This window comes from Budorcas taxicolor, chromosome 16, assembly GCF_023091745.1.
Source record: "Budorcas taxicolor isolate Tak-1 chromosome 16, Takin1.1, whole genome shotgun sequence".
Taxonomy (NCBI): Eukaryota; Metazoa; Chordata; class Mammalia; order Artiodactyla; family Bovidae; genus Budorcas; species Budorcas taxicolor.
The window spans coordinates 6,786,256-6,807,236 of NC_068925.1; the positions used below are offsets into that span (position 1 = coordinate 6,786,256).

At 39.4% G+C, this 20,981-nt stretch overlaps 1 protein-coding gene across 1 annotated transcript in view; it reads left to right on the plus strand.

The window, feature by feature from the left end:
• Positions 1-16,665: 16,665 nt before the first annotated feature.
• Positions 16,666-20,981, plus strand: part of LOC128061742 (C4b-binding protein alpha chain-like) — a 57,487-nt gene continuing 53,171 nt past the window's right edge. The window contains 4 exon segments of the mRNA XM_052654118.1: positions 16,666-16,807; positions 17,990-18,161; positions 18,515-18,519; positions 19,292-19,391. Coding sequence (XP_052510078.1) covers positions 16,666-16,807; positions 17,990-18,161; positions 18,515-18,519; positions 19,292-19,391 — 419 coding nt within the window.

Below are 20,981 nucleotides of genomic sequence, written 5' to 3' on the forward strand. Positions count from 1 at the left end.
CTTCTTAGGAGATTTCCTTGGCTTTGTATTCCAAACCTTTTGTTGATTTTCAGTTTCTTTTAAGAACATATAATAACGTTTTTCAAAAGATTTCTATTCTCTTTAAAAAAAAGTACTGCCTGTGTTTTCCTACCTAGATTAATTCTGTCTTCATGCAGCTATTTGTGATAGAGAAGTGTTATTTTTCTCCCTGCAAACTTTTATTAATGAACATGGTCTTTGAAGACTGATGCTTGAATAATCTTGTTTAAAGTTCTGTGTATATGAACAAGTTTTGCTGACTGTAATCTTGCTTGCAGTCTGATGGTACAGGTGAGGTATTTACAATTAAATTGTTGTCATAACAGAAATTACTAAATTTTTTCTATTTTAACCACCCCCCCCCTTTGATTTTAAGAAACAGAACCACTTCTGGTTTATCATTTTAAATATCAGCTGGACACATCACTTTTCACTAGAGCCTACCTGTCTTGGAGCAACTTTCGAATGAATGCAACTTCCTGATCAGTCACTTAGAAAAGAAACTGCTTGACAAAGTCATAGATACAGAGAATAAATAGGTGGTTACCAGAGGGGAGAGGGGTAGGGGAAGGAAATAAACAGATGTGGGGGGGATTAAAAGGTACAAGGGTTTCCCTGGTGGCTCAGTTGGTAAAGAATCCTGCTGCAGTGTGGGAGACCTGGGTTCGATCCCTGTGGTGGGACAATCCCCTGGAGATGGGAACGGCTACCCACTCCAGTTTTCTGGCCTGGAAAATTCCATGGATAGTATAGTCCAGAGGGTCGCAAAGAGTTGGACACGGCTGAGTGACTTTCACTTTCACTTTTAAAAGGTACAAATTTCCAGTTGTAGAATAAATTAGCCATCTGTATGAAATGTATAGTGTGGGGAATACAGTAACTATGTTATATTTTTGTATAATGAGGTTTCCTAACTGTACTTATCATGGTGATCATTTTGAAATGCTTAGAAATACAAATTATCATGTGTAACAGGAACACTAAATTATCATGTGTACCATAGTGTTGTTGTAAATCAATATACTTCAGAAACAAACCAACAAAGAAAAAGAGATCAGATTGAGATGATTGGATGAAAGCAGTCAAGAGGTACACATTTCTAGTAAAAAGATAAATCTGTACTAGCGATGTGATGTGGGCTTGCCAGTTGGATCAGTGTAAAGAATCTGCAGAAGACTCAAGAGCCACAGGTTCAATCGCTGGGTCAGGAGGAGGAAATGGCAACCTGCACCAGTATTCTTGCCTGGAAAATTCCGTGGACAGAGGAGCCTGGCAGGCTACAGTCCATGGGGTCACAAGGAGTTGGACACGACTGAGCACATTCACACACAGGGATGTAATGTACTACATGATAAATGTAATGTACGTTATATGAAACATTTGTTACATTGAAAATGTTATGTGCTATCACACATGCTGTATGTTATATATGAAAGTGTTAAGAGAGTAAATCTTAAGGGTTTTATCACAAGAAAAAATTTTTTCTATTACTTTAATTTTGTATCTATATGAGATGATAGATGTTCATTAAACTTAATGTGATAATCATTTGGTGATGTATATAAATCAAATCATTATGCTGTACACTTTAAACCTACACAGTAGTATGTGTTAATTATATCTCTGTAAACGATGTGAGAGTTGGACTGTGAAGAAAGCTGAGCACCGAAGAATCGATGCTTTGGAACTGTGGTGTTGGAGAAGACTCTTGAGAGTCCGCTTGGACTGCAAAGAGATCCAACCAGTCCATCCTAAAAGAGATCAGTCCTGGGTGTTCTTTGGAAGGACTGATGCTGAAGCTGAAACTCCAATACTTTGGCCACCTCAGGTGAAGAGTTGACTCATTGGAAAAAACCCTGATGCTGGGAGGGATTGGGGGCAGGAGAAGAAGGGGACCATAGAGGATGAGATAGTTGGATGGCATCACCGACTTGACGGACATGAGTTTGAGTGAACTCCAGGAGTTGATGATGGACAGGGAGGCCTGGCGTGCTGTGATTTATAGGGTCGCAAAGAGTTGGACACGACTGAGCGACTGAAATGAACTGAACTGAAATGAAACATGGGAAGGGGTTGGGAGTAAGAAGCTGCTTGCTCTTTGCTTCCTTTATCCCCAGAGTCAGGGCTGAAATGCAGACATAGTGCTGGTGAGCCAATTTCCGCCGTGCTTAATTGCAGCCATGAAATTAAAAGACGCTTACTCCTTGGAAGGAAAGTTATGACCAACCTAGATAGCATATTCAAAAGCAGAGACATTACTTTGCCGACTAAGGTCCGTCTAATCAAGGCTATGGTTTTTCCTGTGGTCATGTATGGATGTGAGATTTGGACTGTGAGGAAAGCTGAGCACCGAAGAATTGATGCTTTGGAACTGTGGTGTTGGAGAAGACTCTTGAGAGTCCCTTGGACTGCAAGGAGATCCAACCAGTCCATTCTGAAGGAGATCAGCCCTGGGATTTCTTTGGAAGGAATGATGCTAAAGCTGAAACTCCAGTACTTTGGCCACCTCATGTGAAGAATTGACTCATTGGAAAAGACTCTGATGCTGGGAGGGATTGGAGGCAGGAGGAGAAGGGGACGACCGAAGTTGAGATGGCTGGATGGCATCACTGACTCGATGGACGCGAGTCTGAGTGAACTCCGGGAGTTGGTGATGGACAGGGAGGCCTGGCGTGCTGCAATTCATGGGGTCGCAAAGAGTTGGACATGACTGAGCGACTGAACTGAACTGAACTAGGAGGATAGCATCCTGTGGGATGCTGAAGCAACAAGGAAGAAGGAATCTGGTCTTTGGTTGAAGTACTGCTCTTCATCCTGTTCAAAGTGCCAGATGTCTTGCTGCTCACACCGTCTGCACTGTTTGCTGAACCCAGGGTGGGCAAGGTGTGAGCTGGGAGGATGAAAGAAGATGCGAGAACCGCAGGGACTGCAGAGGTGTTTATTCTCTTTTGGCTGGCACGGCAGCTGTAGCAGCAGACATAACATAACACAGCCGCTCTCCTGGCTGACACAACAGCCATAACACAGTATTCTCTCCTGGCTGATGCAGCAGCCCTGGAAGTATTCACATTATATTCTCTCTGCTTGTGGCTGACCTAACAGATGCAGCAGTAATTCCTGCCACTGTATTGGTGGAGCTCATATATCTGCGCAGCACAAGGCAGTCGTGTGCAGGGCTACAAATGATCTCACCTGTTACATAGCCATTATTTACAAAACTTTGGGCGAGAGAGCCTGAACACGCCATCTTGGCTAATTTCCCCACTGTTGATCATGTGGTCAGAACAGCTGACTGTCCTAAATGCCTTTAATGACTCCTCTTTCGTGAAAGACAAATAAATTTCTGTCTACTTTGAGCCACTGAGCTTTTGGATGGCCTATTTCCTGACAAGTAGACGGTGAAGGTGAAAGTGGAAGTTGCTCCATCGTGTCCGGTTCTTTGGGACCCCATGGACGGTAAAGTCCATAGAATTCTCCAGGCCAGAATACTGGAGTGGGTAGTCTTTCCCTTCTCCAAGGGATCTTCCCAACCCAGGGATCGAACCCAGGTCTCCCGCATTGTGGGCAGATTCTTTTCCACCTGAGCCACAAGAGAAGCCCAAGTACAGGGTAGGGACTCCCCAGATATCAGTGTATTAGTGTTTTCTCTGTTGCTGTCCCAGGTCTCCAGAGAAACGGTTTCTGGTCTTCTGCCTGCTTGTTTACTTGAACTTCTATCATGCAAGATGGAAAGGTTACTGCTTCTATATTCTCTTTGAATTCTGTTTTCTCCCTCCACCTCCTGGTCTATTTCCATCACATTACTTCTGCACTATCAACTCTGAGAGAACTTTCAGTCTTTCCTGAGATAATTGCTCCCTTTCTTAGAATGCAGAGGATTTGCATTTATCTCTTTGTTTTAACAGCGTTTTCCCTTCCACTATGATTAGTTCATCTTTGTATTTCACTCAGAGGTTTGCTCATAGTGGTGCTGAATAATTATATTGGGAGTAAAAGTGTATGCAGTTATGTGAAATGTTAATTTGGTGCTAAAGTTTAGTTCGGCCTAAGAGAAGTCAATTACAAAGCCTCTGCTGCCAAATATTTTCTGACCACAGGAAAATGAATTACAATGAAGTGAATTATTTCTATTTTAGATTTAATAACCTTGGGGAGAAGTAAATTGGTAAATCATAGGTTCTGTCAAGAAAAATTTTAGCTAAAGGGAGGCTATATTGATTGTACTGCCATTTTGTATTTATGGGAACCAAAAACAGGGCATGCTATTTTCTAAAATTCATCTGAATTCAGGAATTATTCTTCCTAGTTCTTTCACCAATTTTAGGCAAATAATAAATTTTCTGGTACGATAATGAGTCTATTTGCATATTTAAAAATTTGATGAGTCCTCCTTCCTATGTTCAAAGTATACTGAAATAGTCTACATGAGTTTACGTAATTTAAAATTTTTATTTCTGAAAATATTTGTTTTTCTTAAAACCATTAGATGTCATCTAGCTCACCTGACAGGAGCTTGGGTATTATAAGTTTTAAATTATATCCATTTTTAATGTGTACCAAAATGTACATGTATCCATCTGGGTTTGATCTGGAAAGAAAGAAATGACACAGTGATTTAAATGGGGAAAGTTTAATATAAGGAATGGTGAAATTTTGATATAAGAGAAACTTTAGGCTTTAAGAAAACTCCATATGTTTCACTAGGGCAGCAGGAAGGTACTCAAGCAGGACAAACTTCAAAGGGGGTCCTTTTCTGATGTTTGGGTTTAGATCTTGTTGGAAAAGGCATAATTGTAACCTATTAGATGCCAGAGAAGTTCAGTAAGTTGCCTGAACCGGAGCTGGTCCTTAGAAACCAGCCCTTGGGCGTGCAGGCAGAGTAACAGAGCTGCAGCTGGTGACTGCTTGTGGGCCTGCAGCTGGCCTGGGGCACTAGAGCATTCTTTGTTTGTGCAGTGGCTGCCCGTGGTAGCCAGGAGCATAGGTGTGCAGAGTGACAGGGAACCCAGTTGCAAGCCTACAAGACAGAGATGGGTGTAGGCACATGGCAACTGGCAGCCAGGTGTGCAGACATCCAGACAGAGTGCTGGTATGGCAGAAGGGCTGGCATAGCATCCCTGACAGGAGAACCTATAGGAAGTTGGTGGCCAGGCCAGTTCACGGCTGCAAAATAACCATGAAATTCTGCATTCTGGGCAAGGACTGGGGCTGACTGCTGCTAGATAACCTCACACTCACAATGCTAACCTACTGTGAAGCAGCAGGAAACAGCAGGAGATACCTTCTTCCTACAATGTTCCCTTAGCACTCTCTGCTGAGAAAGCTTAGCATCATGTTCACTGCAAAGGGGAAATGTTCATTATCACAGTTGTCTGTAATTGGAGCCAAAGGGCAATATAGTGATAATGGGCAGAGAATTTATACCTTAAAGTTGCTAAAACAGAAATGTGAAGTCAAGACACTCCATGATTGCTTCAGAATTAAATCTATAAAGAAGGAAATACTGGAAGAGAAGCAGAAAATTCATTAAAACTTAAGTTTATTTACTTACTTTAATTTTTGACTGCACCACATGGCATGTGGGATTGTAGTTCCCCAACCAGGGACTGAACCCATGCTCCCAGCAGTGGAAGTGAGGCGTCTGAACCGCTGGACTGCCAGGGAAGTCCCAAAACTTAGATTCATAATCTAAACATTCCATCAAGGAAAAAATGAGAAATGGTTATATATTTCCTGTTGGTTGATAAAACTAAACATATTTCTGACAGAGGGCCATATTTGCTCTTACTAAAACATGTAATATTAAATAGAAAATTATAATTGATCTCAGGTTACTTTATAAGAAATGAATAACATCATGGACAACACCATCACCAACTGCAAAGCTCTTCTTTCAATAGCCAAAGGTATAGCCTTTTATAAGAACTGAGTTGGTTGATCTATTAAAGCATAAGTTGAGATTGATGCATTTGAAAGGAGGTAAGCTCCATCACTTCATGGGAAATAGATGGGGAAACAGTGGAAACAGTGTCAGACTTTATTTTTTTGGGCTCCAAAATCACTGCAGATGGTGACTGCAGCCATGAAATTGAAAGACGCTTACTCCTTGGAAGGAAAGTTATGACCAACCTAGATAGCATATTCAAAAGCAGAGACATTACTTTGCCGACTAAGGTCCGTCTAGTCAAGGCTATGGTTTTTCCTGTGGTCATGTATGGATGTGAGGGTTGGACTGTGAAGAAGGCTGAGCACCGAATAATTGATGCTTTGGAACTGTGGTGTTGGAGAGGACTCTTGAGAGTCCCTTGGACTGCAAGGACATCCAACCAGTCCATTCTGAAGGAGATCAGCCCTGGGATTTCTTTGGAAGGAATGATGCTAAAGCTGAAGCTCCAGTACTTTGGCCACCTCATGCGAAGAATTGACTCATTGGAAAAGACTCTGATGCTGGGAGGGATTGAGGGCAGGAGGAGAAGGGGCCGACCGAGGATGAGATGGCTGGATGGCATCAAGGACTTGATGGACGTGAGTCTAAGTGAACTCTGGGAGATGGTGATGACAGGGAGGCCTGGCGTGCTGTGATTCATGGGGTCGCTAAGAGTAGGACACGACTGAGCGACTGAACTGAAGCTACTGATATTCAGATAAATAGCTACTAAAGCTCTACTTTGAAACAAAGATAGACCATGGAATACATAGAGAAATGAATAAATAGCATCTCCATTAGATTTGTGGTTCTCCAATTTGTTGCATATGAGAATCACTAGGGCCATTTCAGGAATATTTCAGATCCTCGAAGCCTTACCAGGTGTATTTCTTTAGGGGACAGAGCCTGAGAATCTGGATTTTTAACCACCATAAGGCATTTTGGGGGAACTACCTCACCTAAATTTGCAATCTCTCCGTGTCGGCATCTGATAATTATTCACAAGTTGATACAGTGTTTCAAAGGCTCACCTCCCTTGACCTTGATCTTCCATCTTTTGCGTGCCTGGGGGATCTGCTGTAACTTCTGATGCCACTGCGTCCCAGGTCAGCTTGTCCCTCCACCCAGTCCTGGCCCCGTCATGCCTTTAAGGCATTGTTCCTGAAAGGACTCCTGAATGACCCATCTGCGTGCAGCCTCCACCTTTGAATCTATTTCTCAGGAAATGGAATGTATGAACTATTCATCAGTTAACCCAACCTATGAAATATCTCCTTTTTTGATTTACTTGTTCTTTGTCCACATTTTTATGTGCTAGTTCTATTTTTGGAATGATTTGTAAAAAAGTCTTTTCTCTTTATAGCATTGTCTTAATTTGTTATATATGTTTTAATTATTTTGTTATCTTTTCTACTGTTTAAGGTGTAAGTGGTGTAAAAATTATACTTGAGTTAAGCATTTTCCTCTTTGTTTTCACCTTTGATATTGTGTTTAAAACTTTATACCCCCAAAATATGTGGTTCTACATGGACATTGAGAATGCTCTCCAAAGACAAAAAATCCATAGACAAAAGAAAAAACAAAAAATTCATGGATAAAAACAATCTTCAAGGATTGCCTGCAATTAGATCCATAAGAAGAGGACATGTCAGAAAAGTAAATCGTGAACAAAATGACAAAGGGACAGAGTGAGAATCAGAAGGAACAGACTGGGGATTCTAACCGTTACTTCTGAAGTTTTGCTATAAAGAAGAAAATATTAAAGATCTCATCAGCAAATGCATAAATGCCCTCACACTGAAATTACAAAGCCCTGAGAGGATCTGGCTCCAGCAAGAGGGCACATATAGTCAGAACACCTTTGTCATGGGTAATATTTGAGGATACAGATGTTTAATGATGACATTTGTATCACACTTTAAGGTCTAACAATCGATGTACCTATGTGATGGTTTTAATCAAGTCCTCACTTTTGAATCCAAATCTTTCAAGAGTGTTTGGAAACTAAGACAGTATAGATGCTCCTACTCAGCATGTGGGAGACTCTGGTTCAATATCATAGTATTTCTTACCTATTCAGTTTCTATCCACCTCTGAAACATATCTCCAATTTACTTCAGAAAGGCTCCAATTCTGTCTGCCACAACTTTGTCTTACATGATTATGTCATGCCTCCATTATTATCCTTCTTGATGTGTAGTGGTCACTTCCTTTATGTTATTTATAGTTTCATGAAATAAGTGTGCATCCTTAATTACTAGCTTGCATGCTCAGTCACTTGAGTCATGTCCGACTATTTGCAACCCCACAGACTGTAGCCCACCAGGTTCCTTTGTCCAGGGAATTTTCCAGGCAAAAATACTGGAGTGTGTTGCCTTTTCCTTCTCCAGGGGATCTTGCCAACCCAGGGTTCGAATCTTCATCTCCTACATTGGCAAGTGGACCTTGAACCACTGAGTCACCCAGGAAGTCCAATTACAAGCTTGGGGTTGATTTATTTCTTTTTATAATTGGGATCATGTAATATGTATTATGGGCTTCCCAGGTGGCTCAGTGGTAAAAGAACCCACCTGCCAATGCAGGAGACACAAGAGACACAGGTTGGACTCTTGGGTCAAGAAGGTCCCCTAGAGAAAGGCATGGCAACCCACTCCAGTATTCTTGCCTGGAGAAATACATAGACAGAGGAGCCTGGCGGGCTACAGTCCATGGGGTCACAAAGAGTTGGACAAAACTGAAGCGACTTAGCACACACATTCATGCACTGTCTCAATTGCTGCTGGTGAGATGAGCTTAAAGTGGATTTTATTTATGCATTGTTTAAACTTAATTATAGGAGCTAGTTCTTCGTCTAACACTCTGAGTTAGGAATAGCAGGTTTTAATGCTTTCATTTTTCAGCAAATAAAATCCAGTCCCCAGGACAGGAAGATATCATAGAACCAGCTTTCCTAGCCTCTAGTTCTACATTTTCTTTCCCAGTGAACACTGTTCCTTTTTTGGTTAGGTCATGGGAATCATCCTTCTAATTATCCCTCATGAATAAGGTAAGCAAAGGGAACAATGAACTATTATGACATGTTATCAATTTGAAGACTTGTTAAGGGGAAGGAGGAAATTAAATATCCACTGCCACTTTTCTCTGCAGTTAATTATTTGCAAGGACAATTAACGGTTACTTCTTATCTACACCAACCGCTCATTTTTACCTGACCAGCCAGCCACCAATCACATTGCTGGAACTCAGGATTTTCAGCTGAGCACTTGCTTGAAAGGCAAGGATGCTGTGATAAATTCTGTTATAGAGAGGGCTAAGAATATCTGAGATCAAAGGTAACTCATTCTGAGAGAAAGAAATCAAGGCAACACTGTGGAGTCTGTTTCTCGTTCAGAAACCTACAGGTAAGTAATTTACTAAGCACTCAGATTACCTTAAGGAAGAGACCGATGTTTTTGTCTGAGGAGTGAAGGCTTCAAAGGATAAGGCAGAGAGAAATAATCAAGTGTCTGTTCATCAGAAATCTTTTCAGGATTCCTGTGTTTTGTGGTAGAAAGAAAACGGTTTGTGGGACTTGAAAAATATTTAAAAAATTTTGAAGACTTGATTATTTGCTTATAGATGGGGAGAAAATAATGCCTACCAATGAAATAAATTGGAAAGTAAATCAGGAGTGTAAGATGCTATTTTTACTGATTCTAAAATATGTGTGTTTGTTGGTTTTCTGCCTATGTCTCACGTCTGGGAGAAGAAGCTGAAAGTAACTCAAATTTGCTGGAAAGACAAGGGTGGTCCAGTGAGGAAGTAGGGCATAGAAGGTCTGGTTTTCAGAACCTACATTCAGCAAATGTGTTAGGTTTCTCTTTGGAGATTTCATCTACCTGTCACCAGTCTTTGAAAGCAAAGATTTGTAGATAATAAGTGGATACTGGTAACCCTCTATTCAGTCTTTTAAGCATGAAATCATAGTCTTCCTCACCTCTTTTCTCTCCCTCACTTTCTGTAATTGGCATTGTTCTCTTCTGCCTTGAAATTCTCTTCTACCTTGGTTGAGCATGGCATACTTGCATTTTGGTTGTGAATTCATTCATTTCACCCACTCCTTTCCTTGGCTGCATCTGTTCTGACTTAAATTGGTAGTAAAAGGAGAGTGAAAGTAAAGTAGCTAGAATAAGCAGAAGCATTAAAAAAAAAACAAAAAACCCCAAAACTCAGAATGGATCTCAGACAAGCAGAAGAACTAAAATGGTGAAACACTTAGAAGTGTTTAACGCTTTTATTCCTAAACACATAGGAATAAAATCTTCACAATTGAGTTAGGCAATGGTTTCTTTGATAGTCAACAAAATTAAAAAATAAATTACAAATTCATCTAAATTAAAAACATTTGTGATTCAAAAGATACTATCAAGAATAAATAGAAATCCCACAGGATGACAAGTAACTTGTATCTGGAATATATAAAGACCTCATATAACTTAGAAACCAAAAGACAATTAACCCAATCAGAAATGAGCAAATGATTTTTAATAGAGATTTCTTATAAAGAAGGTATCCATATAATAATAAGCACATAAAAATAATCAACATCATTAGACATTAGAGAAATATAAATCAAACCCACAATGAGGTACCACTTCACACATACTAAGGTGGCTGAATTAAAAAAGACAACCAATTGCAAGTGTTGAGGGATAATGCAGAAAAACTGAAGCCCTCGTTCACTGCTGCTGGGAATGTAAAATGATGCAGTCACTTTGGAAAATTATTTGGCAGTTCATCAGTATATTAAACCTAGAGTCACTGTATGATCCAGCAATTCTAGTCCTAGAAGAAAGGAAATACACCCAAGGAAAAATGAAAACAAGTGTCTATGCACAAAAATGTACATGAATGTTCATAGCAGAATTATTCCTAATAGCTCAAAAGTGGAAACAACTCAAATGTCCATTAGCTAAAGGATGGATAAACAAGAGGTGGAATAGTCATAGAGCAGAATACTATTCAGTTATAAAAAGGAATGAAGTACTAAAGTTGTGATATCAATGAACCCTGAAACATTATACTAAGTGAAGGAACCAGTCACAAAAACCCACATACTGTATGATTCTGTTTATATGAAAAGTCTGGAATAGACAGATCCACAGAGATGGAAAGTAAGTTAGTGGTTGCCAGGGCCTGGGAGGGAGATAGACGTGGGGAGTGACTGCTAATGGGTATAGCATTTCTTTGGGAGTGATAAAAATATTCAAAAATCAGACGGTGGTAATGGTTATACAACTCTCTGAATGTACTAAGAGCCACAGATTTTATGCTTGAAGTAGGTGAAATTTGTGGTTTGTGAATTATTTCTCAGTAAAGCTTTTTATAAAATGATTACATGTGGGATGAAAGAGGGTAGAATAAGGTTTTTATTTTATAAGATTTTTATTAACATACATGCTCCATAAAAACCAGAGATAGCTGGGCACGGAGATCTGTGAATGATTCATGGATGATGGTCAGAGTCAGGGAGCTGATGAGTTCCTCCCAGAAAGACAGTTAAGGTGAGGGAAGAAGCAGCCCAGGATAGAGCTTCACGGGTGCCCCATGCTCTGGGTATGTGACTGGGTTTCTCTATTACCACGAGCCATAGTGAAGGCCAGACCAAGGCTTCTGGCTGAAGTCCAGTGTGCCTTCCTCTGCACCAGGGCTGAGTTAAAGACTCCTGGAATTGCAGCCACCGGTCGTTATAAGTTTAGATCATTATTGTGATGATGTTTTGTCTTCTAGGAGTTCACCTTCTAGCAAAGTCACATGCTAATTCCAGTTCTGTTCCTTTCTTCCCTAGGTTTAACAACTGCCAGCACCGCGGCAGTTTCAGTGACTATGCCAAGCCCTTTACAGAAAATATTTTTATTTAATTTTCTCAACAATTCTGAGAGAATTGTGTAGTTTTTTATAGAGGAAATTTGAGCTTAGAGAGCTGAGTATCTTGCCATGGGAACACATTTCCTATGTGGTAGAACCAGGAGTAAAACCCACATGGCCTGGGCCTGATTCTAGAGCTCACACGTGGCTACTGGCCACACACTGTCCTCCTCTGTAGATAGCACTTTGGCTGTGGCCTAAATAGGTTGAGATAAAATGAGCGAAATAATTTCCCATCACTTTCCATTCGCTATCATTGCCTAACTTGGCAGTGAGCTGCAGAGAAAGAAGAAACATTTTTTATTCCTCTCTCATTCTCTGTTTACTGGTCTTATGCCGTTGCTTTCCATTAACTGGTTGATGACATTGACTCAGGTTAAAGATGGGAAAGGGGAACCTTGGAACCTACAATAAAATCACCTGGTAGTATCTTATTAAAATAAAGAGATGCTGGTTCAATCCATTGGTCAGGAAGAGCTCCTGGAGAAGGAAATAACAACCCATTCTTGACTGGGAAATCCCATCTGTCCATGGAGTCGCAAAAGAGTCGAACACACCTTAGTGACTAAACAACATCTTTAAGATAAATGCAATCTGACCAAACACACACACACACACACACACACACACACACACACACACACACACGGATAGAAATGGACATGAAGCATTTTTTCATTTTTCCTCTTTAAAGCATATTTTGTCACTGTATACTTTTGAAATTAAATTTAGAAAATATTTGTTCAGCACCTTTTCTGTGCAGGGCGGTGATAAATGAGAGGGTTTTCACCCTCTCACTTCAAAGAGTTTATGGTTTAGCTGAAAGACAGACTTTTGATGTTAGCTGTAATCCAAGTCGCAATTAGAATTATGAGCACTAAATTGTAACTGGAATATGGAGGCTGAAATTTCGGATAGGACCAATGTTTGAGATGTGTCTAGAAAATGAGTGGGATTTAATGGAGGAAAGGGTGAAAGAGCTGATGATGTAGATAGGTAAGATGTGAACTAGTAAGACAGTGGAAAAGTGTTTGAAAATTTCAGAATATATTGAAGAATTCAAATATTTTTCAATTGAAGATAGTCATGAGAATATACTTTTTAACATCATTTTATGACTGTCCAATGCACTGATCACATGGCAGAGCTATTATTTATAATGAGTGCATTCAATGCATACATTTTTCTTATAAATTTAAGTATAAATACGGAGTTATTTAGAAGGCATTTTCACTTAAAGTGTCATTACAAAAATTTAAAGCCATTTACTTTTTTTGCCAACATTTTAGTATTTTAAGACTTTTTATTCCTTTCATTAAATGACCAGTTTACTATAACTAGCAAATTACTGGCTTACTGACAAACTACAGTTTTTTCTTTTTCCTTGGGAAGATTTTAATACTTCTGAATACTTCTGTGAGCTTGGAGTTTGGTTTTCATCATGTACAAATTGTCTTGTGACAGCTCCCTCTGCCTTAGAGGAAGGTGGTAAGGAGACAGCCCAGATGGGGACTAGACAAAGGCGGTCAGTGGTCCCGCCTCTCCTGGGGCTGTCCCAGTTTTAGTACTGAAAGCCTCACATCCTAGAAGACCCCCTCAGTCTCAAGCAAACAGATGGTGACCCTGTGCCGCAGAAGTGGAGTGATGTGAATGCCGCAGAGATTTAGATTTCTATTTCTGCATGCTTGTAGAACAGGCTGACTCATTCCGTATATACTCAACATTACTTGTTATAGACAAATTTGCTATTGTGTTGATTGAATTTTTGGCAGAATTGAAGTCATGAACAGAGCATGTGGAATGAGGCGGGAGGATTGGGTGAACATGCAGGAGATAAGTTTGGAGGAGTGGTGTGATTGCAAGATTTAGAAAGTTAGTGTGACTTGAGTCTTCACTCAATCAAAGAGCTAAGCTGCTGCTAAAATAGATAGCTAGTGGAAAGTTACTCTATATCACTGGCGGCTCAACCTGGTGCTCTGTGACAACCTAGATGAATGGGATGGGGTGTTCAAGAGGGTGGAGGCATATGTATACTTATGGCTGATTCACGTTGTTGTATGGCAGAAACCAACACAACATTGTAAAGCAATTATCCTCCAATTAAAAATTTAAAAAATGAGCAAAGCATGTGAATAGATATTTCACCAAGGAAGAGATACAGATGGCCAATGAGCACATGAAAAGTTGTACAGCATAATTAATCACAGGGGGACACAAATCAAAACCACAGTGAGATCCCACTGCACATCCGTGAGGATGACTGTCATCCATAGACCAACAGTGACAGGTCTTGGTGAGGATGCAGAGAAATTGGAATCCCTCAAGCTGCTGGTGGGAATGTGACATGGTGCAGCTGTCATGGAGAACACTTGGGCAGTTCCCTTCAGCAGTCAAACAACTTACCACATGACCTAGCCATTCCATTCCTAGGCATCCTCTAGAAGAACTGCAAACACCTGTCCTCACAATGACTTGCACACCATGTGCACAGTAGCTCTAGCTTCAACCCCACATAGAAAAATACCCAAATGCCTATTTATGGATGAATGGATAAGCACATACTGATGCAGTTGTAGTGTATTATTCAGGAATACAAAGGAAGCACCAATATAGCACGAACACACACAACAATATGGATATATCTCATAATAATTCTATGAGAGTGAGAAACCAGACAAATAAGAGTATACCTGTATGTTTCTGGTCACACAGCTTTCTAGAAAATGCAAACTATCCTTCAGTGACAGACAGCAGGCCAGAGGTTGCTGGGGAAGGGTGTGGAGGGAACTGGAAGAGGCTGGAGGGCTGGATGACGAGGGAAAGACTGTGGTTGATGAAGGTGAACTGTCTTCACTGGAGCAGTGGCTTCACAGGTGCCACAAGGATTAAACCACCAGATTGCACATTTGAACATAGGTTTATTGCATACAAAATACACCTAAACAAAATATTCAAAGGAGGGAGGAAATCATGTAGTAGCAATCTTTTCTTTTATGGATTCAGGATCTCATGACATTTTTCTCCTAGTATATTTTTGAAAGACTGGGCAAAGATTTCTTATGAACAACATCTCAGATAGTTTCATTTTTCATGTGCATATAACTCCATTAGGAATTTGTTTGAAATACTGTGAGGTAGAAATCCAGCTATTTCCCCCAATTAGGTCAACACTATTCATTGTAAAAATTCATCTTTCTACCCTTACTTGAAATGCTACCTTTATCACATAACAAACTGTGTATACATTTGGAAAAAAAGAGAGTTAAGCTGCTGCGTACAATGTGAGAGGTACCATAAGCTTCCCCGCCCAGCAAGGAGCACAGTGACAGCTTTGGGAAAAATAGAAAACTGCTTTGACTTAAGTGGGCATCTGCTGACAATTAGTATAATTCAGGGTTAATGGTAATATGAAACCATCTCAATCTATGTCAGTTTTTAGAGTAAAAAGTGAAATTTTGTATTTTACTAAAAGTTAATTTCATATATCAGGCTTCCCAGGTGACTCAGTGGTAAAGAGTGATAAACAAGCAGGAGATGCAGGTTCAGTCCCTGGGTTGGGACAATCCTCTAGAGAAGGAAATGGTAACCCACTCCAGTATTCTTGCCTGGGAAATGCCACTGACAGAGGAGCCTGGCAGGCTACAGTCTGTGTGATTGCAAAGAGTTGGACGTGACTTAGTGATTAAACAACAACAATTGTATATATCACTTTAGATATAAAGACTATTTCTTAAGTAAACTAAGATATGTGAGGTTTTATCCCCCAATTAAGGGGTAAAAACGGCCCAATAGGGCCAGCCATTAAAGAGGTCTCTGATTAATGAATGACCAGAACCAAGAAAAACACCAGGTATGCCTCTCCCCTTTCCTCCTTCCTTCCTTTCTCCCCCTCTCTTCTCTTTCCCTCCCTCTCTCTTTCCTTTCTTTTTGGTGGCAAAACCGATGCTTTGAAAAGTTTGAATTGACCCGAAGGATTACTGTTCTTGTTGATAGCTGCCATAAGAAACGTACATAGCTATAGATAGATATATAAGTTGGTAAATAATAGATAGATCAGTAGGTGTAACTCCTTTCCTCTGTCTCATCATTTCTCACTTTTCTTTCATTTGCTTCCACTTCCCTGATTCCTGTGCCATTTCCTTGTTCAGAGCATCTCCATTGGTTTATCTGGCCAACTGCAATAATTTTCTTAATCTCCCTGTCTCCTCTCTCTGCCTCTTTCAATCTATCTTGTTCACAGCTGTCATAGTGATCCCCAGAGCACAGTAATCACGTCACTTAAAAAAATCAATGGCTGTCCATTACCTATCCAAACTCCTAACCTTGGCACTGAAAACTCAATAAATCCCAGTTCTAATCAGTCCTATCCTTCACCATTTTGTCTCTACCACACATTCCTTACCTGCCAAAGAAATGGAAGCACTAATTAATATTGCCCAGAAATAATCTTTATCTTATATACCTCACTGTTATGTTTTTCTATATCTTCATTTTTGACATAAAATGTCTTGCATCCAATGCTCCAATTTCATAGCAGTGTCTGCCACCTCAGATGCAGCCATGTCCATAAAGCCCACTCCCATTTCTTTACCTGGAATTAGCTATCCTCCTGAGGATGCTCCTGAAACAGATATATGCTATCTTTTATTGCAAATATTCGTGCTTAATGTTTTATCTTCTGCACTCAATTGTAATCTCCTTGAAGGGATGGTTCCCATGAGATTTTTTGTAGCCCTTTACAAGGAGAAATTCAATAACTATTTATTAAGATGAGTTCTTCCAATAGAGAGATATTGAGGAAACATCAGATCATGCATCCTCTAAGAGTTCCACATGGGGTCCTTGACACAAAAAGGAAAATGGCAGCCAGGCCCTTCTCTGGGCTGTGGAAAGTCTCTGATCCAACTCTATTACAAATGACCTTGGTCGCTGGTCTGTTGGCTTCTGTTTTTGGTGAGTAATGGGAAAATGAGGTCAGATTGTCACCATACAACTGAGTTCATCAGCACATCCTATTGTAAGGGTTGTCTAAAAAATACCCATCCTTAACATTGTGGAGTGTATTTGACCACTTGAAATTTAGGGAAATTTATTATAACCCACTGCCTTCCCCCAGCACTAAAGGTTTATTATGGTCACTTTTAATACTCCTTTTTAGAGCTTTCTCTCCAGGGACCTTTCAAAAGATCTAACCACAAAGCAAATCATGATTTGGAATAAACACATATTATCTGCCACCTGACCATGAAGAGTTTTCATTGCCTGTGTGGTTCTTTAGAAAGTAGTGAATTGGGTGTAATTATGCTGGGGCTCCCATCCCTTTATTTAATTATTCCAAGGGAGGTAGAATTAAGGCTTTACTTTTTAAGGATTTAATGACTCTCTACCTTGTGATGCTTTTTGAAAAACATTTTATTTTCAGATACATAGTCTATTTAAAATCATGTGTAAAATAGCTAGCTGGTGAGAAGTTGCTACATAACCCAGGGAGACAAGCCTGGCATTCTGCGATGACCTGGAAGGGTGGGATGGGGGGAAGGGACACATATATAACTACGGCTGATCGCATTGTTGTATGGCAGAAACCAACACGACATCATGAACAATTTTCCTCCAATTAAAAAACAAGTTTAAAAAAGAACTAGTAGAGGGAAAAAAAGAAAAAAAAAACCACAAAATCCCAAAGGTCCAAAAGGACATAAGGAAATGTCTCCTCATTTTTGACTCCTGAGCCGACTAATCTTATATATTGCTATTATTGCTAAAATATATATTATTTCTCAGGCAAGAAGATAGGATTACATGGCAAGGTATAAATGCCAGTGTTCTGAATATGTAGATTAGGGAATCTAATAGAATGATGAAATTCATGTCTGTTCATCCATTTTCTGACAGATTATCACATATATGGGAGAGGAAGGATGAATTTTTCTGCCTTTTTCCATTATTATTTTCATTGTTATCAAACAACAAACATGCATTATAGATTGTTTACTATGTTTTCACTGAACAGCAGAGTAGCAGGAGTCATGATAAAGAGGAGCATGATCTCTGCTCTAAAAGTCCTATTACTGAATGATTGAGGTGCTATGTCCTAATCTATAACTTGATTCTCCTTGTCATTTTGGTATCCAGGAGACTGTGGTCCTCCACCTAATTTACAGTTTGCTTCTCCAAACAAGTTGAATAACAAAGACTTGAAAACTGGAACTACACTGAAGTACACCTGCCTTCCTGGTTATAGCAGAATCAGTTCAAGTTCAGTTACTTGTAATGATAGAGGCTCATGGTACTATCATGTTTTTTTGTGCTAGTAGGTATCAAAGTTTATTTTTCTCACCTGTCAGTTCAGTCGCTCAATCATGTCTGACTCTGCGACCCCATGGACTGCAGAACCCCAGGCTTCCCTGTCCATCACCAGTGCTCGGAGCTTGCTCAAGCTCATGTCCATCCAGTCGGTGATGCCATCCAATCATCTAGTTCTCTGTCATCCCTTTCTCCTCCTGCCTTCAACCTTTCCTGTCCATCCAGTCAGTGATGCCATCCAATCATCTAGTTCACTGTCATTCCCTTCTCCTCCTGCCTTCAACCTTTCCCAGCATCAGGTCTTTTCTAATGAGTCAGTTCCTCCAACAGGTGGCCAAAGTGTTGGATTTTCAGCGTTAGTATCAGTCTTTCCAATGAATATTCAGGGATGATTTCCTTTAGGATTGACTGGTTGGATCTCCTTGCAGTCCAAGGGACTCTCAAGAGTCTTCTCCAACACCACAGTTCAAAAGCATCAATTCTTTGGCTCTCAGCTTTCCTTATAGTCCAAGCTGTATATCCATTGTACTTTTGTGTTTATTTGGGGGGGAAAGTTCTCTTAGGAACTTAATAAATTCTTTAATTCAAAGACTACTTTGATGAAAGTAGTCTTCAAAATTAACATCACCTATAGTAATTGAAGCCAGTATTTGGAGCCAGTCAGTTGGGAATATACACAGATATTTTGCTAACAGTAAAAATAAAGAATCTTTTCCCTTCTCTTGTTTCCCTGTGACCAAGGACAGATATTTTTAGAACATACTTTACATAACTTGTCCATCCTTTATTATCACAATGATCTAACTGAGGCACCAAATATAAGCATATTTTTTCTTCTTTTTAAAATTTTTAAAATATTCAAAAAATGGGATAAATGTTTACTTTTATTTTTCCTCAAAATATAAAGTTCAGTAAGTCAGGGTGATGTATGGCAAAACCCACAATACTGTAAAGTAATTAGCCTCCAATTAAAATAAATAAATTTATATTAAAAATTATTAAAAAAGAAGTTTTGAAAAAATTTTCTGTGTTTATGTGGAAGTAGCAGTTAAAGCTGATCAATCAGACTTTCCCCCCCAATTACTGCCGTTCAGTAATTGTAATCAGTCATTAATTTCATTTTCTTCCTAGAGAAGCAATGCAGAAACCTAGCAGACTTACCCAGTGGGAAAGTGGAAGTTAAGACAGATTTTCTTTTTGGTTCAACTGTAGAATTCAGCTGCTCAGAGGGGTAAGTATAAGGTAATCCAGAAGCAATACTTTTCCTTGCTAATTTTTTATATGTAGAGAATGCATTCACATATTTCAAAAATAAAATGATATAAAAAGGTATCATCCAGAATTCTTACTTCCTGTCCATCTCATTCCTCTCTGCCCTCTGACAAGCAGTGACTTTAGTTTCTGATTTATCTTCTTAGTTTTTATGTATGTAAATACAGATGAGTACTTTATCACACAGAAGACAGATGACTACCCATGTTAGTTTGAACCTTACTTTTATTTTGTTCACTTAACAATATTGCCATGGGTTGAACATTTGTATTCTTCCCAAATTTATATGTTGAACCCTGATTTTCAGTGTGATAGTATTTGGAGATAAGGCCTTTGGAAGTTAATTAAGTCATAAGAGTGGAGCCCACATGATGGGATTAGGGCCAATATAAGATGAAACACAGAGCTAGTTTCCTTTCTGTCTGTCTGCACCATGTGAGGACACAGCAAAATGACTGCCACTTACAATCCAGGAGGAGGGTTCTTGCTGGAACATGGTCATGCTGGTGTCCTGATCTCCAACTTCCAGAACTGTGAGAAATAAATTTCTGTTGTTTAAACCATTAATCTATGGTATTCCATTATAGCACCTTGGACTAAGATACATATGTACTGGAGATCTTTGATATTCATGTGCTGTTTCCTCATTCTGTGCCTATATGTTTACAGCTGTATAGTTTTTCAGTGGATGAATCATAGCTTATCATAGTTTGTTTAATGGTTCTTATTGATAGAATTTGTGAGTTTCTATTCTTGTGTTATTACTTCCAATGCCCTGATGCATAATTTTCTGTACATGATATTTTGCATGCATGCGGTTATGTCTGTAGGAAAAATTCCCAGAAGTAAGATTACTGGATCACAGAGACAACACTTTAAAATATTGATAAATATTGCTAAATTTCTCTTCACAGACTTTGTACAATTTTGTAATGCAAACAAACATCTATTTTCTCACCATCTCTTCAATTGAGGATTGCCCATTTAGATAAGAAAATAAAACTTCCTTGTAGTTTTTAAAAACTTATTAATTTGATATGTATAGGTTGATATGCAGTCATAAGAAACAGCAAAGAGAGATTCTGTACATTATTGTTCCAGTTTGTCCCAGTGGTACTGTCTTCCATGACTGTAGTACAGTATCACAATCAAGAAATTGACACTGATATAATTCATTAACCTTATTCAGATTTCATTTCTCTCTCTCTCTGTGTGAGACTTTATTGCTGAGACCATATTCCATGATATGAAATTTGTTTAGCCATTCACTTGTTGAAAACATTTGCATATAGGTTTTGTGTGTGTGTATATGTGAACTTAAGTCTTCATTTTTTTCTGGGATAGATATGTAGGTGGGTCATATAATAGTCACACATTTAATTTTTAAAGGAAATTGCCTGTTTTCCAGAGAGGTCAAACCATTTTATGTTTCCATCAGCAATGTCAGACTAATCCGTATCATCCACATCAGCATTTGATGTTGCCAAATATTTTCGCCACTTTGATAGATGTGGTGATATCTCACTGTGGTTTTAATTTGTATTTCTGT